This window comes from Stigmatopora nigra, chromosome 15 (assembly GCF_051989575.1).
Source record: "Stigmatopora nigra isolate UIUO_SnigA chromosome 15, RoL_Snig_1.1, whole genome shotgun sequence".
NCBI lineage: Eukaryota > Metazoa > Chordata > Actinopteri > Syngnathiformes > Syngnathidae > Stigmatopora > Stigmatopora nigra.
In genome coordinates this window covers 108,105-125,041 of record NC_135522.1, presented here as the reverse complement: position 1 = coordinate 125,041, position 16,937 = coordinate 108,105, and the positions used below count along the sequence as shown (strand labels likewise).

Sequence of the window (16,937 nt, the reverse complement as noted above, 5' to 3'; positions counted from 1 at the left end):
TGAGTATACAACATTGATTTCCGTATCACTTGCCACCCATTTTTGCCTCATTTAAAGTGGAAGCCATTGGATTTTATTGGGAAATGGCTGACTCATTTAGAGTTATTGGAAGCATGAGTCTTTTGTTCCCCATAAATACATTTATTGCCACACGGAAACGTTGACTTTCACAAACCAGGAAGTGGCTCAGGTGTTCAGGTGCCCTGAAGAATGCTTTTTTTTTTGTCAGTGCATAGACCAGGTAAAACGCGGTAAAACGCGGTAAAACGCGGTAAAACGCGGTAAAACGCGGTAAAACGCGGTAAAACGCGGTAAAACGCGGTAAAACGCGGTAAAACGCGGTAAAACGCGGTAAAACGCGGTAAAACGCGGTAAAACGCGGTAAAACGCGGCCGTGTGCTGCAGCGCTTTAGCTCGGGGAGGGAGAGAGACGGAGGGAAGGCCTTTTGGAGCCTCACAAACAATCACGCCCACTGTTTTTATGGCTCAGTAGAATGGGCATTTGACGGAAAGGGATGTCCCCAAATGACCAAGTAGCCATTTCTTTGGTTCGTAATATACAGAAAGTCTAAAAAGTTTCCAAACCAAGAAAAAAGACCGCAGGAACGGCCACCATAGTCGTCTTTTGAAGCGTGCTTGTAACCACAGGTGCATCCTTCCGTGGGCTCTTACACACTGGGAAGGAAGATAGACGTCTCCGATTTAAAAAAAAAAAAAAAAAGAACAAAAACAAAACAACAACCCCCAAAACAAAATCAAACCCCGCGGCCCTCCGGGACGATGTAAGGCACTCTCCCAAGGCGGCCTCACCTCCTCTTGTTGGACGGGCAATCCCCCAGGTGAAGCTTGAGCACGCCCTGGCCGTGCAGCTTGAGCAGCATCTCAAACTCCACGGGCATGGCGTGGAACTTGCCGTTGACCGGACGGTCGTCGTAGTAGTGGTTGGTCAGGGCGTAGAGTCCGTGCGGGTGGTTGCCGAAGGGCCAGAAGCCGTAGAGGCGCACGTCCGAGCAGGCCTCCAGCGCCAGGCTGGCCATCATGATGCCCGTGCTCAGGCGACGCGACTTCAGCCCGTTGGCGCCCCAGAAGCGCGCCAGGTCGCGCAAGTACTGCGGGTTGAAGAAGACGGCCCGCGTGGCGCTGCCAAAGTCCTCCATGGTGTAGGCCGCCCGCATGGACAGGGGCGTGTTGCCCCCGAAGGAGAAGGCGGGGAGCAGGACCAGGGCCTTCCCGTAGCTCTCCAGCCACTCGGCGAAGCCGCGACGACGTCCTATCAGTGATCCGTACCTGTCCGGTACCAAGGGGGGGGTCGAGGATTAGATTCGCCACGAACCACAGAGCGATCGGTCGTCCGTGGGAGGCTCGCGGGACCGACTTCTCCTTGAGGATGCTGGGGTTGGCCGTGACCAGGTCGGTCCGGACGCCCACGTGCCGGCCGTACTCTTCGCTCAGCGGCGGCAGATTGCACCTCATCACGAACTGAGCCGAGTCGATGGCCTTCCCGCAGTCGCTGTCCATCAGGATGCCGCCGTTGCCCACCACCGCGCACGTCTCGAAAGTCCTGTTGGCGAACGGGTGCTCCTGAAAAACACACGGCGCCCGGGCTTTCTTGGCTTTCTGGTCCCGCCCAAAGGAGACGCACTTCACTCCATCCAAATCAAAGCGTGCCTTACTTTGATGAAGGTCTTAAAGATGTCCGGAGTCACCTGCAGGATCCGACCCTTTTCGCCGTCGTACTGAAGCTTGCTTCCGACGGGCGTGTTGGCCTGCGTGACGATGGCCCGCCGGGAGCCGTGACAGGCGGCGCTCAGCTTGGAGCTGGCGGGAGACACCGGGCGCCGTAAATACACTGGGAGGGAGCCTTTTTTGAAGGCGCCAGGGCCTGCTTTTTCCACAAACTCACGTGAATTTGCGGTGGTTCCCCTCGTCCTTCTTCCAGTCGTTAGTGTGGCGCTTCAAGACGTCGTCGATCAGCTCCCTGTGAACGGCGTCAACGTTTGTACGGACGACGGCGGCGAGGACAGAAACAAAAAGGCGCCCGAGCCCACGTTCACCTGCAACCTTGACAAAGCGCCGACGGCTCGGGGGGGCTCTTCTTCAGAGGGGGTGGTTTGTGAACGGCCACCGCGCTGCCAAAACACACCAAAAAAAAAAATAGCCTCTTTTTGTATTGACCTCCATTCAATGTCAATCTACTATAGAGTGTTACCTCGTCTTACTTCCACGTGGGCAATATTCGGCTTACGAAAAGCCTCGATGGGAAAAAGCTCCCAGTTAAGAACACGAAATCCCTACGTTGCCACTGGTTTTTATGTCCGTGGCAATTGCTTTCTGATCGGCTATCCCAATCGGCAGCCATTAGTAGCTATGGACGCAGCTCACCCGCGTCGGATAGTTTTGCTTTCATTGTCTTTGTCTCCTTAGTACACGTGAACAAATAAAAGCCTCACAAAACATGCTCTTTTTTTTGTTTGTCTAGATAAAGTGGCCTTACTTGACATGTTTGTTTGCTTTTTAAAATAAGTAAAGGCCACATAGCTTCCCCATGGCTGAGTGGTTAGCACAGGGCCGGGCAAAAAGCGCCCATGTGTGACATGTGCCGCAGGTGGGTGCGCCTTTTTGTTCTCTTCCGAGCCATCTAGGACGGACGCAGACGCAAACGGTGGACGCGACGCTGCGGCGGTTGTGCCGTAACCAGAAGCAGCTGACGGCGGCGATTCACTGATTGCAAATAGGTAAGAACTAAGTGGTCTGTGGAAAGCTTTCCTCTTTGAGGAGTTGGAACCAAAGCAACCCGCACCCACCGGGGCCCTTTGTGGGCCCTTTGTGGGCCCTTTGTGGGCCATATTCTTTGGGTAACCCTCAGCACGTCAGGCACCCAGTTCTGAGTTCCACGTTTCCAGATTTTCATGGTCCATTTTTTTTGGAAAGAAAAAAAAACAACTTTACTATAGCTGGTCATTTTTAAAGAAAAAAAAAACCCCTCAGTATACACAGTCCTATCATAAAAGCTTTACTATCTGTACTATTTGTGCTAATGTAGTCGGAAATGACAAAGGTCAAACAGGTTTGGAAGTAAGACGCTATTGGTCACCAATGATGATGAGAAGCCTAAAGCCCAGACAAAATAAAGAGGCGTCCGCAACGGCATTACAAAACACGCCGACCATTCATCCATAATCGGGCCGTACGCAAGCCTGCGGAAAAACCCGAAGGGCCGGTTCCCTTGCTCCGTCCCACCGGTTTAGTAAGAGTCCAATCAAAAGATGGTGGCCAAAATGGCCGTTTGGCCCGCTCGGAAATCAATCGTGTGACCGACGGATGAGAAAGGCCGCCGGACGGGACCAATCACTTTGTTGGCACTGGCGCAAAGTTTGCCTAAATGCTTTTTTGGTTGTTTTTTTTTTCCCCCAAGGAGGCCGACCACCATGAACCGGCGACGTCCGCCGGAGTCCCGGCGAGCCGACACCGACCGACCGACCGGCCGGCCGGCCGCCGGACCGTTGGAGGCGTCGGAGCGTGACCTTTCCAAAAGCTCAGGTAAGGTCGCGATCCCGGGGCGGCCGTGCGCCACACCCCCATCGGGAAGGTCCGTCCATCACGGCGCCCCACGTAACACCCACCGGGTTATAGAAGGAACGTACCTCTGCTCGTCAATCAGGTACCAGCTGACGATGGTCAACAGGCTGCCCACGCACAGTAGCGTGATCATAAAGGACAGGCCCGAGGACATGCTGCCTGCCTGTCTGCCTGTCTGCCTGCCTGCTTGCTTGCTTGCCGGCCTTCCGATCGCCGCTCCTTTCAATTGACAAAGGCCCGGCCCGGCACAGCCCTTCTGGTCCAAAGTCCACGCGCTGTCATGTTTCCTACTCGGGGCCCAAGGAGACGCTCCTCCCTCCAACTCTCTCTCTCTCTCTCTCTCTCTCCCACCGTCTAGCGTCTCCCCACACTCTCACGTTCTCTGGAGGCGAGGCTAGTCGCTCACCTCCCGACGCGGGCCGGGGCCTCGGCCTTACTTACTGGCGACCCTGCGCGCAAAGTCCGGCCCGAAATAGAATCCCGTTAAAAATAAGCGGCATGGTTTTGGCAGAGCGAAAAAGTTGCCGTTCCCCTTCTGCTAAGACGAAAAAGGAGAAGGGAAAACAAGCTCCTCTTCCCCGGGCGGGCCTTAAAACAACCTCCCCACTCCTCTTCCCCGGGCGGGCCTTACTCCACCCACCCAAACAACCACCCACCCACACACACACGCACACACGGTCTCCCCTCCGCTCTCTCTTCTCTTCTCTTCTCATCTCGTCTCCCCCACCCCCACCCCCACCTCCTTTTCTTGGCACTCCAGGCAGTGGGCAGGCAGGAACACGAGTGCCCGGGACTTAATTAGACTCCGGGGGCGCCCGGTCGCACCCCGCTGACAGCCAGGCCGCGCCCCGCGCGTGCAAACAACCCGAGGGGCGGGGAGCCGGCGGGGAGCCGGCGGGGCCAGTTCCTCTCCCCGAAAGAGAACGGAAACTCCACGTGAAAAGAAAAAAAAAAGGAGGAAGTCCAACCACCAAAGACTTTTGTGCGCCAGGGTGCTGATGTATCCGTCTTGGGCGCACGTCACAAGTGCGCGTGGCCTGCCGGGGAAGTGGCCACGTTTCCAGAAGCCGACAATACTCGGATTCTTTTACGTGCTTTGTTACCGGCCGGCCTTAGAAAAAAAAAATGGTTGCCGGGACAATGGGGAGATGGCCAAACGGCTAGTTCCTGTTCTTAAGACACACTTAGGAACGGGAACTTCTTACCAATAATCAACAAAATGATTTCCTCAATTGATAGCCGCGGATGGCCATTTAAGGATTCCACAACAAATGGATGGCTGTGGGAGCAGGAATAAAATAAACTTCATTTGCTTAGTAGCCAACTGGGAGCATCTCCAGCATATTTTTTTGACTCAAGTAGGGCTCGCTTTAAAATCTAGAATTTTCCCCAAAGTGGACGGGTGCCATCAGCCTTTTGTATGCATTACATTCGAGATTCTGTAGGTGTCGCTGTAGCTTGACTGTCTGGGTACGCGCTGTATGAGAGTGAAAAGGCGGACGTGACGATGCGCGTGCGCACATCAGGCTTAGAGCACGACAATATTAGCAATCAACGATGCTCTTTTCCTCTGCTACCAAAGACCGAGACGATCCGGACTCCTTTTTATTTTTTTTCCCCGTACAAACGTTGTTGGACGGCATACACCATTAGAAATGACCAAGACGTATAAAATACGAGAAAACGTGTAAATTGACAGGTGTGTAGGTATGTAAACTGTAGCGTCAGTCAATAAAGTTTTCTACACATTACGTCATCACATAATGCCGCCTAAATTCAGCTGGATACTTTTAAAGAGGCCTGTCAAATACTCGACGCCTACGACGTCCACTCCCCCGAATTCGATTGGTAGAGTCTTCGAGGTCAGTGGTGACGAATGCGGAAGTGAAACGCCAGCAAACTTTTCTCTCGCCTGTCAAAGTGCGAGGCCAGCTAGCTAAGCTTCCACTTGGTAATGTTCCTCAAATCGCTGACGGGGAGCGCCTACGCCCTAATTGGAGGTGCCGCCGCAGCAGCGTTCAAACTCGGTAGGAACGGCCTCAATTGGTGCCTCGACATCGACATTTCGCCTTTCCATGGCTTGCTTAAATGTTCGTGGCGTTGCGACACATTTGGCCGATTTATGACACATGAAAACGAGTGCTTGTTTACGTGAGGCCAGTGCGTGTCTTACATAACACGTAGCTGTCACAACTCATCTCGCCATCCAGACAAGGTTTACCGCGGTCAACGTTCGTCACTGACTATTGCCGTTTCTTCCCCCCTCTCGAAGCTCCCTTCAGCGCGGCCCTCCTGCACAACAGCGCGAGGAAAACACCAGCGGTGGAAAACGCCAACATGAGGGTCGAAGTTCTGCCGGCTCTCAGTGACAACTACATGTACCTACTCATCGACACGGACACCAAAGAAGCAGCCGTCGTGGACCCGGTGGAGCCCATTAAGGTCTGTCCTACTGGCTTTTAAAAAAAAAAAAAAAGAATAGCGCACCTTTGGCCTGAGGGAATTTTACCCCGGCAGGTTGTGGAGGCAGTCCGAAAACACGGTGTCAAGCTCACAACAGTTCTGACCACCCACCACCACTGGTGAGTCTAGTTCAAACCGCCGCTATTGTGGATGTCACTTGAATGGATGGCATCGTTTATCCCTGTACAACGTATTTTCTTCCGTCCATGACAAATAATGGAAACGTCTATTGTTTTTGCCCCCTTTCATTGGGTGGACCTTGCGTAGGCCCCATGGTAGGGCTATTATCCTCGAAACGTTGTTTTTGCCCCCTTTCATTGTGTGGACCATGCGTAGGCCACATGGTAGGGCTGTTATCTTCTTGAAAAGACGTTTGATCCCCCCACAAAGAATGGCTGCCAATAAGGACCTGTGAGACCCCCCCCCCCCCCACACACACACAAAGAATGGCCGCCAATAAGGACCTGTGAGTTTTTCCCCATCACCTTGTTTCTCCCACTCATTGGCCGCAAACAATCTCCTTGTCAGGGATCACGCCGGTGGAAACGAAAAGATGGTCAAGCTCATGCCTGGCCTGAAGGTCTACGGAGGGGATGAGCGAGTCGATGCCATTACAAAGAAAGTCTCTCACTCCGGCAACTTAAAAGTGAGAAGCGGAAGACGTGTCCTTTACTCCCCCAAATTTCTATCTTTGACCTTAATCCTTTCCCAGGTGGGCTCACTTAACGTAAAATGTCTGTTCACCCCGTGCCACACCACCGGGCACATTTGCTACTTTGTCACCAAAGACGCCGTCGCCGATGACGCCGTCGCCGATGACGCCGTCGCCGCCGATGACGACGCCGCCTCTGAGCCCTCGGCGGTTTTCACAGGTGCTCGCCGACGTGGGGTTTGAGTTGACGTTCTTTCCCCGAAAAGTCGGCCTTCAGAGGAAATGACTTTCAATGTTTTTTTTTTTTTTCTTCTACAAACCACCCCTCTCTTCAGGGGACACCCTGTTTAGCGCCGGCTGCGGGAAATTCTTCGAGGGCACCGCCGAGCAGATGTACAGAGCCTTGCTGGAAATTCTGGGGCGCCTTCCCGGCCAGACGGTAGCCTCGCCGACCCCCGAGCGAGTGAGCGAGCGGCCGTTGTTCACAGAAATGTTTTTCAACGTGCTTGACCTTTCAGCGAGTATACTGCGGCCACGAGTACACCGTCAGCAATCTCATGTTCGCGCGCCGCGTTGAGCCGGACAACGAGGCCGTTCGGGAGAGGCTAGAATGGGCAAAGGTACGCCCGCTCGCTCGCCCGCCCGCCCGCCCGCGGTGGCCCGTCGCACCCCGGCGGGCGTCGACGGAAACTCATCCGGCTGGATTCGTGCAGGAAAGACGCAGCCGGGGGCTACCCACCGTGCCCTCCACTTTGGCAGACGAATTCACATTTAACCCGTTTATGAGAGTCGGGTACGTCCACTACCTCCGCCGCCGATCTGAGTCCTTTCCGTTTTGTCTTTTGTCTATCGCTGCATGCATTGTCTGAAACGCGCTCATTGGACAGAGAGAAGGCGGTTCAAGATCACGTCAAGCAGAGCAGCCCGATGGAAGCCATGAGGAAACTTCGCAAAGAGAAGGATAATTTCCGGGTGCCCAAGGAGTGACCGTCCACCTAAAGTTGCTCCTGGCGGAATATCCCACGGTCACGTTACACGATTCAAAGTAGCGCTTGGGGCCAGCCCGATGGCCCTCGGACGGACCACCGCCTGGTGACTGCGCTTTGTAAATATGGATGCGGCAAAATCCATTGAGCTTTGGAAACGTGGACTGCATTTGAAGTGAAGGAGACTTGTGGTGGTGGGAAAGAACGCTGCCAAACAAGCAATGCGTAACGTAGTGACACGTGGGCAAAAATGCTACCGAGACTGGACCTTGGTCATTTTAATTTCTGAAAGTCACTGTACAACGTGAGCCTTGGGCCCAAATGTTTGTTATAACACTGTGGATTATGTATAGAACATTTTAAGATAATGTAAATATAGATTGATCCCTCTGATCTGGCGATATTCTCTATGTTCTTGCGCGCACGCCTTCACATTTTCCATTTGTGCAACAATGAACATTCAAAGTGGAGAGGAGGCGAGCCACAGTCGCGGATGCGGGCAACAGTCGCGGGTGGCGGGCGCCGACACCGGCGTCACCATTTGACGGCCAGCCCGTTGGTGTTCTTCTCTACGGCCCGGTAGCGGGTGCCAAGGAATTCTCGGGCGCGCTCCTCGCCCACGCGCTGCAGCCACGAGCCGTACAGCCGGGCCACGTCGGCTTCCTGCGAAGGCGCGCCGGCTTCCTCCGCCGCGTAGAGCGCCTCCACCTTCCGGAGGAACTCCTTGGGGTCCTCGCCGGCCGCCTTGACCTGCCCGCCGCCGTTCAGGCAGCCTGAGGGATCGGGAAAAGGACCCGTCCACACCCGTTTGGACTTTTTTGCCGGCAGGCGCCCAGGCATTTTTTGTTTTTGTTGCTAAATAGACGGCGGGTTACCTGAGGGACAGGCCATCACCTCCACAAAATGGTAGGGCAACTTCCCCCTCTTGAGTTTTTGCACCACGTTCTGGATGTTACGGAATCCGTAGGTGAAAGCGAAACTCAGCACTGCATTTCCATCTTTCTCTAGCGTCACCTCCTGGAAGTCCTTGTTCCTGCGAAAGGGCAAAGTCATGAAGCGCCGTTGCCATTGCCGCCGTTGCCATTGCCGCCGCCGCCGCCGCCACCGCCACTGGCTCACCTGAGAGTCTTATAGGTGAGTTCCTTGACTTCCTCTCCAAACAAGCACTGGGCCGCGTAGGTGAAGACGTGATGGAGGTACCCTCCCGAGCCGCCCCCCGCGTGGCTCCGGAACTCGCCGTGCGGGTCGTCGCCGAAACTGGACCGAGATGGCCGGCGGTGGAAGAAGAAGAAGGAACGAAGGAGAAAGCCCGGCCGGCGCCCACACTCACATGGTGTCTAAATGTCCGGCCGGTATGTCGCCCAGCGTGACTTTTTCCTCTTGTAGCATTTTTTGAACTTCTCCTGAAAGGAGCAAAGCCCAGGCATGCACGTGCTCTACCCTGGCCCGACGTTATCAAAATAAGCCCCCAAAAAAACCCACAAGGCGTACCGGACGTGATGACGCAGTCCACCTCTCGGCACTGGGCCGGGCTCAAGTAGAAGTCGGACCTGGACGCCTCCAGCTTCTTATCGAAGCAGGGCATCACCGTCACGTGGTATATCTGGCCCGGACTCAAACCCTGTGCGTGGAGAGGCGCAAAGACTACCCCTTTGTTTCACCGGGCGGCCTTGTGGGCAAAGAGACGCCACGCAAAGAGACGAACCCGCTGTTGGGCAAAATAGCCTTTGACCAGCGAGCCCATCATCTGCTGCGGGGACCGAGTGGTGCTGATGTAGGGCAGAATAAATTGGCCGTGCGTCTTCTCCGCGTAGCAGATCCAACCTGAGTGGGGGCAATTTGGATTATTATTTTTTTGAATCCAGCCCACGTCCGGGGGATGCCCTACCCGGACACGCCGAGGTCATCATGGGCAGGGCTCCGGGGTCCCGCTCCTTTCTTTGGAAACGTTCCACAAACTCCCGCTGGCTCTCCAGCAGGCTGAACGTCCGGCCGAAACTGCCGTCCAACACGTGGCGGACGCCTGCGGGAGCGGCGCCAGTTAAAGCTAAGGACGGACGGACGGACGGACGGATGGACGACTTCCTAACCGAGGCTTTTGAAGAAGGAGGCCAGCCTCTTTCCCACTTGAGCGGCGCTCAGGCCGTAGAGAGCGCCGAGGGACGCTCGGGACTGAGGCGACAGCGAAACCACCACCACTTTCTTCTCCGTCTCTCCCAGACCCTGCGGGCGGGCGCCAAAGGGTTAACGCCGAGGGAGGGAGGGAGGGCGGTATGGATCAGTGACCCATCCTCTGTCCGTCCGTGGGAACGTTGGTTACCTGGTTGTGGCGCAAGACTTTAAAGAGCTCCTCGTGGCTCTGCTGCGCCACCAGGACGCTTTCGGCCGAGGTGATGCATCCGCTGCAAGCCAAACAGTCGTTCAACGTGATCTTTGCTTTTTCAAGTTTCTGCTTCTCCCCGGCCTTTAAAACAACAACAACAACAACAACAACAACAACAACAACAACAACAACAACAACAAGCAACAAGGGGGGGGGGAGCCAATGGATTGGGAAAAGACCTCGTGGGGACTCACCGGGTCGACCTGAACGTAAGTGCCATCATCTTCTATCTGGATTTTGGCCAACGATTGGCCACGTTTCTTCTCCACTTTGACGGGTTTTATGCATTCCTGCAAAAAGAGCTCACATTGGCCACTTATTCCGTCTCACCCCTCCGAAAAATGTGGCTTTTAAAAGAGCAATGCGGAGGAAGGAATAAGCTCAAGTCAGCGTGAATCATCAATTTGCATGCATCCATTGGAGCGTCTCCCACCCACGGCGGCACTGCAAAGCCACACTTTTGGCCGGTCAATGCCTATGTAACTTTTGCTCAGTTAACCACGACCTTGAAGGCAAAGGGCGAAATATCCAAAAGTGTCAGGGTTCAGCCTTCCTGTGTCCCTTGAGAACGACACTGCGACGGCCAGCCGGGTCGCTTATCTCTCGTTCGCCCCGGAGACGGGCGCGAGCGAGCAAAAAAAGAGGGCCGAAAGTACGCTCTGCGGTCCCCACGGAGCTCAATCGGGTATCACGGGGGCAAACGCCAAAAGTGCGTTTCCGGATACCTGAGACGGCGTGATAAAATCGTCCAGATCGGTCAATTGCAAGGCGCCGCTGAAGAGAGAAGCCATGTCTGCTGCCGTAAAGCGAGTCGTTGTTTACTTTGCTTGTCGTAAAGAACGATAGTGCGACTGCTGCCATACACTACAACTGTACTATCCAATAAGTGGCGCCGCTTTGTACATTTTGAAAATGGCATTCGATCAGGAACAGTGGTGTGCCGTCAGGGCCTTCAAGACCTTCTCAGCTGGGCTAAGAAATATGTGAATCACTGACTGATGTTAACCATATTTTGTCCATGAATACTTATAAAGTCATTTCAAATGGTATGTGAGCTTCCTGCCAATGCCTTTCCCAATTGCTGTGCCGCTTCCAGAGGTCTGTTACCATATTGAAGCATTTAACCAATCACATTTCAGCCATGATTTGTTGCCAGGGTCAGAAATCTGCCTCAAACCCTGCAGGCTCTGCTGCATTAAGCGAGCATTGACATGACTGTTACTTTAACCCATCAAAATTTGATTTGGTGACACCAAGGCCTTATTATGAGATGCAACGCCTTTATATCAAATCAAAAGCATTTATTTTCATCATACACAGCTGCGTATATAACAAAATGGGTGACATTTCTTTCATCGGGGTGCTTTTAAATGGGTAAAAATAGTCAAAGGTTGGCACTTTGATGACCCATGTTTGAAATAGGTCAAAAAAGTCTTAAATTGGCTCTTGACAGTTTATACCAGGCAGGGGTGACTTTGCAAAGGTGACTAAGGCAAAAACAGGCGAAAAAGTTGAATGGCTGGGGGTTGGGCCGCTGTGGGGAATGGGGGGCAGCTTTGTGTTCCATCCAGCGGTGACCGAGCGAGCTGACCGACAAACTTGAAGCAAAGGGGGTTGGGCAGAAGAAGCACCTGACGCCAATCCACTGATTGCACGTGCAGGACACTTAGTATTGTGGAAAGCTTGCTCTTTATGAAAAGCTACATTTGGTGGAATTGTTTGAAATGAAAGCCTACTAATATGGGATGACATGCCTTTATAACAAATCAAAAGCACTTTTTTGTCATGATGACAAAAAAAAAAGAACATCTAAATGTGTATATATATGTATGCAATTTAAAGCACGAAGTCGCTGAAATCCCATGTTTCTGACCTGCGCACAAAGATGTTTTGTTTTTTGAAGCGAGATGACGTCATGACGCAGCTTCCCTTCTCGGATCGTGCGCGCGCAAGTCGCGTTGTTATGACGACGGAGTCGTAAATCCGCCATTTTTGCCACCCCGCGACCGCGTTGCGACACAGACGGAGAGCTCAACGACATGAATGTCGAAAATAATCTTACGGCACACCAAGAGGGGCCAGACGCCAAGGACACCGACGCCGACGGCTGCGAGACCATCACCATAAACGCCAACTTCGGAGATGAAGGTCATTCTCGGGACTCTCCGAATTCGAATTCTCATAACACGGCCTTATTCGCTGCCTTTGCGCGTCTGGGCCTAACCAAAGCCCTTCCAAATGTCGGCTTTGTTAACAGCTAGCTAGTTGTTGTTAGCCACCACCCAATAGCTTCACGGTGTTTGTTGTGCGCCGTTCACTTGTTTGTCCGTTTTTTTTTCCAGACGAAGACGTGCACAAATGCGGCCGCTGTCAGAAGGAGTTTTTCACCTTGGAGGCTTTTATTCAACACAAACTACGTCAAGACTGCCGACGCGAGACGAGCTGTCCGGTCCAAGAGCAAATGGTAAGAACTGCACTGCAAAACTGCAAAAAAATATAAAAAACTAACCTAAAACAAATACAACAACACAGTCGTAGACTGTAGACTGTAGACGCATACAGTCGAGACAAGTGTGACACAACCGCCCGTAATGTATTAGATATGATCTCAAGTATTGGCCTTTTTCACCATTTGGATCTTCATGAGGTTTGGGGGCTAGGCTTTTTATTTTTCTGCATCGTTACAAGATTTGCTGCTTTGGGTTTTTCACAATTGTATCTTCGTGGGGAATATAAGACACCTAGGCCAAAGCGACAATGGGGAGTGGAAAGTTTCGGGCCTCGGATCAAACGACTCCAAAGCGGAACAAAAACACCTTGTCGCCGGGGCCCCGAAACCTTTTTGATTTGACGGAACTCTTTCCGCCGCTCCTAAGGTTTCCGCCGTACCGACGACGCAGGCGGAGACTCCCCACGGAGGCGCGCGAGAGGTCGTCTCGGACAAGCGGGAGAGCGCCGAGGCCGACCACGGTAAGCTCGGAGCCTTCCGGCCGGGGTCACGGACGTGCGCCCGCCAATGGCCCCAAACCCCGAACCCAGGCGCGTTGGGACGAGGCCGGCGGAAGAAGAGCGCCTCGCTGAGAGCGTCGGAGGGCTCGGAGGTCTCGGCCGATGGCGACACGCTGCTTTACAAGGTCAACGTGGGCGGGCGATACCTTTGCCAGCTCTGCGACAAGACCTTTAAGACGGTGAGGCCCCCAAGGCCAGGCTGGGGGAGGGTTGTTCCGTTGTTGATCTGGCCATCTGCCGTTGCCTTGTTGCTAAGGGATGCTTCTTTTTTTTTTTTTCTCCTTACACAGAGCAACATCTTGAAAACGCACATGAAGACTCACAGCGACCAAAAGAACTTTGCTTGCCAGCTGTGCGGCGACTGCTTCCGTACCAAAGGCTCCCTGATCCGTCACAACCGCCGCCACTCCGGTACGAGCCGTTGTCATCGGTCGTCTGGCGGCCCGTCGTGACGTCCCCCCCCCCCCCCCCCCCCCCACTCCCGGCGCAGACGAGCGGCCGTATCGCTGCACGCTCTGCGGTCAGTCTTTTCGAGAGTCGGGAGCCCTCACCAGACACCTCAAGTCGCTCACGCCCTGCACCGAGAAGATCCGATTTTTCCAGTGCAAGGAGATTCTGGTGAGCAAGGACGGAATGAAGAAAGGTACTCGTGCCCGGGTCCCGTGGGGGAGGGGGGGAAATACCTTCTTTGGGAGGGGGGGTGCTCCGGATGGCGTTCCCTCCCCTTTTGTAGCCCGGCGAAAAACGTACGCCGCTAGACTTTATTGTACGGCAAACGGCGTGGCTTGAGAGATTGGACCTCGATGTCCGCGCCACGGCAGGTCTGGCCGAGAGCCCGGCGGAGTCGGACGAGCGGGCGGCCGAGGCGCACACGGCCGTGGTCGGTCTGGTGGAGGCGGGCTCCCGAGAGCTCATCCGCCAGGTGCACTTTACTGTGGAGCTGGACGCCGAGGAGCGGGTGAGTCCAGTGTTCCGGGACCCCGGCCGCCGACCGGCGGATCCCGGAACACTGGCGACGGTCGTCTTCCTCCGACTGCAGGTGACGGCGGATCGGACCCAGGCGGAGACCCAGGCGGAGACCCAGGCGGAGACCCTGGCGGAGACCCTGGCCATCTCCGTCGCCGACGACCCCCCTCTCTGCCCGGCCGTCCCGGCGCCCGGGACGGAAGAAGAAGCGGCGGCGCCAAGCGTGGACCCCCTAGACAAAATGCTGGTGGAGTGTCCCGAGGCCGACGGCGTGGAGATCCAAGTGAAAGAGGAGTTGGTGGAAGCGGCGGCGCAGGTGAGCGGCACGCCATTGGAAGAGAATCACGGCCGGTCGGCACCACTCGGGTGGTTATTGTCGTGGACTCTAAACAACAGCTGTATGCAATTCCTTCTGCCGGGATGCTCACCACGGAGTGGTTTTATTCCTTTCAATGGAAATATCTGCACACAAACATTCGTTTTGGGACACTAATAATCCTCTCTCTATCTCTCTCTCTTTTTTTAGCAGGAAACGGGTCAGGCGGCCTCTAAATTGTACCCGTGTCCTCACTGCAAGCGCTCATTTAAGGGCTTGAACTATTTCCGCTTCCACGTCAAAGGCCATTCGGGTACGTATGTCATTTTTAGCCACGGTGTGACGACAATTTACCGAGGCAAATGAATACGATGCTCGTAAAGGAAGACATTCTTTTGGGTTCCGGCCACTGAGACCTACTTTTCAAGCCTAACCCCAAATGTTGTTGTTGTTGTTGTTATCTGGGCAGGCTACAAGCCCTTCAAGTGCACCCTCTGCCAGAGGGACTTCCTGAGCGGCTACCTGCTGAAAAAGCACATGGAAGTCCACGTGAGCGAGAGGCGCTACAAGTGCGGCGAGTGCGGCAAGCTCTACAAAAGCGTGGGCCACGTCCGGGAGCACATGAGGGCGCATTCGGACGAGAGACCCTACGCCTGCGCCCGCTGCCACAAGTCCTACAAGACCAAGGTGAGGGTTCTGGTCTTGCGCCAACCGCGGACCTACCCAGGCCCATTCCTCCCGCCCCCTCCCCCACAGAACGCGCTACAGGTCCACCAGCGGACGCACGGCCAGGAGAAACCCTACGTGTGCCAAGTGTGCTTCCGGGGCTTCCGGGAGAAAGGCTCGCTGGTGCGACACACGCGCCACCACACGGGCGAAAAGCCCTTCAAGTGCCCCAAGTGCGGGCGAGGCTTTGCCGAGCACGGCACCCTCAATCGCCACGTCCGCGCCAAAGGTCCGTAGTCCGCCTGGGAGCCTCTTTTGGCCGAAAGGCAACTTGGTCAAGGAGTGATCTGAAAAGGCCTCCAGACCTTTTTGAAAACCTTTGACTGCCACCAGGGGGCTGCCACAAGGACGACCCCAACAAGCAGCAGCAGCAGCCAGAGGCAGAGGACCGCGTCTCTTCGGACCAGCTGCCCGCGGCCACCGTCGTGGCGGAAGACCCTCACGCGCTGCTGGTGGAGTTCTCCTCGGTGGTGGCCGATACGCAAGAGTACATCATCAAGGTCAGAGAAGAAGAAGAAGAAGAGCGAGCGGCGGCCCGCCGCGTTCGCCGGGCCTGCCGTTCGGACATGGGCTTTATCGTCGTACGCAGCTGCGTATGACTCGCGCTCTTCTCCTCAGACGCATACGGACGAGGCGCAGGAAGAAGAGGTGACGTTCATCCGGGACGGCCAAAGCCAGGTAGGTGGCGCCGCTTCCCCTCCCGACCAGTGGGGAATCCCCACCGCCGACGCCGCCCTTTTTTTTTTTTTTTCGCCCTCCCCGGCTCCCGCCAGATGGGGGAGCACATCGTCAAGGTGGTGCAGCAGATGGTCAGCGGGTCGCACGGCGGCCACCGGATCATCCTGCGCAACGTGGGCGGCGGCGGCAGCGAGGAAGGCGCCGCCATCGTGGACTGCGGCGACACCATCACCATCGCCGCGCCCGAGAGCCTGACGGAGCAGGTGGCCGCCACGCTGGCCTCGGCCATCGACGACGGCACGCTGCTGGCCGGGGTGGGGGCCGCTGCCGGCGACGCGCTGGCCGTGCTCACCGGCGAGGAGGAGTACGTGCTGACCGCCCCGCAAGAGGTGGAGATTCGGACCGTGGTGGTGTGACTGACGGACGGACTGGGAGACAATGTCCTTTACAAAAATTTGAATTAAAAAAAAAAACACACACACACACACTGTACCTTGGCTATGTTTGATTTTGTTTTTACAGGAAAAAAATAGCCTTTACACCAGGGATCTAGGGGGGGGGGGGGGGGGGGGGGGGGGGTGTTTCATTCCGATCCATAGAGAGGAGCCATTTCACCGATTGCAATCGGCGGCTTGTGGCTTCGGGTTTCTTGGATGGCTGCACCGGGCTTTTAAATTGTGAGTATGGCTCTCCGGGAATAACATTTGAACAACATTTACAAAAAAAAGCCCAAGTGAAACAAAGATATACTGTGAGCTTCAGCCAAGTACAAAAGTTTGAGCTCACGAGTAAGTGACTTGCGGAAAGAAGGGCCGGAGGTCGATGGGCGCCGACGGCGGCGGCCTTTAAGACAGTCCTGTCCCAGAACGGGATAGGTGGCCAGATAAGGCCCAAGGGTGATAAGGCAGAGGAGTGCCTAACCAAATTCCCCACGGGAGGGAAAAGAAGCGGAAAGCTTTTATTTTCTCATCTTTATCGTATGGGCGAAGTGCAGGAAGTCTTTGGAGCACTTTTGCCCAAGCCAAAGACCTTTCCATCCTCCAATCGCAAACTTGAATGTTTTTCACCTGGTGTACAGCATTTGGAATGACAAAAGGGCTCACTCGTAGCAGCTATGGAGCACAAGGCAGACAAACAACGCTAGCGGACGTGTCCCTAATCAAGTGTCGCTCTAGCTCT

General features: G+C 54.9%; 4 protein-coding genes across 6 annotated transcripts; 2 read left to right on the top strand and 2 right to left on the bottom strand.

The window, feature by feature from the left end:
- Positions 1-120: 120 nt before the first annotated feature.
- Positions 121-4,191, bottom strand: st8sia6 (ST8 alpha-N-acetyl-neuraminide alpha-2,8-sialyltransferase 6). The gene is made up of 7 exons (XM_077733857.1): positions 3,645-4,191; positions 2,055-2,129; positions 1,904-1,978; positions 1,674-1,818; positions 1,376-1,581; positions 811-1,287; positions 121-675 (listed from the first exon to the last, which is right to left on the bottom strand). The coding sequence occupies exons 1-7, from the start codon at positions 3,731-3,733 to the stop codon at positions 669-671; spliced, it is 1,074 nt and encodes a 357-aa protein (XP_077589983.1). The 5' UTR covers positions 3,734-4,191; the 3' UTR covers positions 121-668.
- An 842-nt stretch (positions 4,192-5,033) lies between these two features.
- hagh (hydroxyacylglutathione hydrolase) lies at positions 5,034-8,073 on the top strand. Of its 2 annotated transcripts, none has more exons than XM_077733859.1 (9): positions 5,034-5,286; positions 5,852-6,021; positions 6,097-6,161; positions 6,571-6,688; positions 6,755-6,914; positions 7,030-7,133; positions 7,213-7,314; positions 7,408-7,487; positions 7,582-8,073. In XM_077733859.1, exons 2-9 carry the CDS (start codon positions 5,917-5,919, stop codon positions 7,679-7,681), a joined length of 834 nt encoding a protein of 277 aa, XP_077589985.1. In that variant the 5' UTR covers positions 5,034-5,286; positions 5,852-5,916; the 3' UTR covers positions 7,682-8,073. The 2 variants fall into 2 exon arrangements, with proteins under 2 accessions (XP_077589985.1, XP_077589984.1); XM_077733858.1 differs by lacking the exon at positions 5,034-5,286 and adding an exon at positions 5,341-5,606.
- Positions 7,944-11,146, bottom strand: narfl (nuclear prelamin A recognition factor-like). Its single transcript, XM_077733855.1, has 11 exons — positions 10,789-11,146; positions 10,258-10,353; positions 10,001-10,144; positions 9,771-9,903; positions 9,569-9,703; positions 9,386-9,504; positions 9,172-9,301; positions 9,011-9,083; positions 8,800-8,937; positions 8,556-8,713; positions 7,944-8,453 (listed from the first exon to the last, which is right to left on the bottom strand). The coding sequence occupies exons 1-11, from the start codon at positions 10,852-10,854 to the stop codon at positions 8,215-8,217; spliced, it is 1,431 nt and encodes a 476-aa protein (XP_077589981.1). The 5' UTR covers positions 10,855-11,146; the 3' UTR covers positions 7,944-8,214.
- Positions 11,147-12,018: 872 nt separating this feature from the next.
- e4f1 (E4F transcription factor 1) lies at positions 12,019-16,236 on the top strand. Of its 2 annotated transcripts, none has more exons than XM_077735047.1 (14): positions 12,019-12,211; positions 12,406-12,527; positions 12,940-13,033; positions 13,103-13,251; positions 13,363-13,483; positions 13,563-13,715; positions 13,894-14,030; positions 14,112-14,354; positions 14,568-14,667; positions 14,824-15,041; positions 15,111-15,309; positions 15,414-15,580; positions 15,699-15,758; positions 15,854-16,236. In XM_077735047.1, the coding sequence occupies exons 1-14, from the start codon at positions 12,103-12,105 to the stop codon at positions 16,172-16,174; spliced, it is 2,193 nt and encodes a 730-aa protein (XP_077591173.1). In that variant the 5' UTR covers positions 12,019-12,102; the 3' UTR covers positions 16,175-16,236. The 2 variants fall into 2 exon arrangements, with proteins under 2 accessions (XP_077591173.1, XP_077591172.1); XM_077735046.1 differs by having other exon boundaries at positions 14,565-14,667.
- Positions 16,237-16,937: the final 701 nt, after the last annotated feature.

Coding starts and splice junctions, on each gene's coding strand:
- st8sia6 (XM_077733857.1), bottom strand. CDS start 3,733: ATGTCCTCGGGCCTGTCCTTTATGATCACGCTACTGTGCGTGGGCAGC. Junction 1,979..2,054: donor GCGCTTTGTCAAGGTTGCAG/GTGAACGTGGGC, acceptor CGCCGTTCACAG/GGAGCTGATCGACGACGTCT. Junction 1,288..1,375: donor CCCAGCATCCTCAAGGAGAA/GTCGGTCCCGCG, acceptor GGTACCGGACAG/GTACGGATCACTGATAGGAC.
- hagh (XM_077733858.1), top strand. CDS start 5,534: ATGTTCCTCAAATCGCTGACGGGGAGCGCCTACGCCCTAATTGGAGGT. Junction 5,607..5,851: donor CGCAGCAGCGTTCAAACTCG/GTAGGAACGGCC, acceptor CCCCTCTCGAAG/CTCCCTTCAGCGCGGCCCTC. Junction 7,134..7,212: donor GGCGCCTTCCCGGCCAGACG/GTAGCCTCGCCG, acceptor TTGACCTTTCAG/CGAGTATACTGCGGCCACGA.
- narfl (XM_077733855.1), bottom strand. CDS start 10,854: ATGGCTTCTCTCTTCAGCGGCGCCTTGCAATTGACCGATCTGGACGAT. Junction 10,354..10,788: donor ATTTTATCACGCCGTCTCAG/GTATCCGGAAAC, acceptor CTCTTTTTGCAG/GAATGCATAAAACCCGTCAA. Junction 8,714..8,799: donor CTCACCTATAAGACTCTCAG/GTGAGCCAGTGG, acceptor GCCCTTTCGCAG/GAACAAGGACTTCCAGGAGG.
- e4f1 (XM_077735046.1), top strand. CDS start 12,103: ATGAATGTCGAAAATAATCTTACGGCACACCAAGAGGGGCCAGACGCC. Junction 12,212..12,405: donor CGCCAACTTCGGAGATGAAG/GTCATTCTCGGG, acceptor TTTTTTTTCCAG/ACGAAGACGTGCACAAATGC. Junction 14,355..14,564: donor TGGTGGAAGCGGCGGCGCAG/GTGAGCGGCACG, acceptor CTCTTTTTTTAG/CAGGAAACGGGTCAGGCGGC.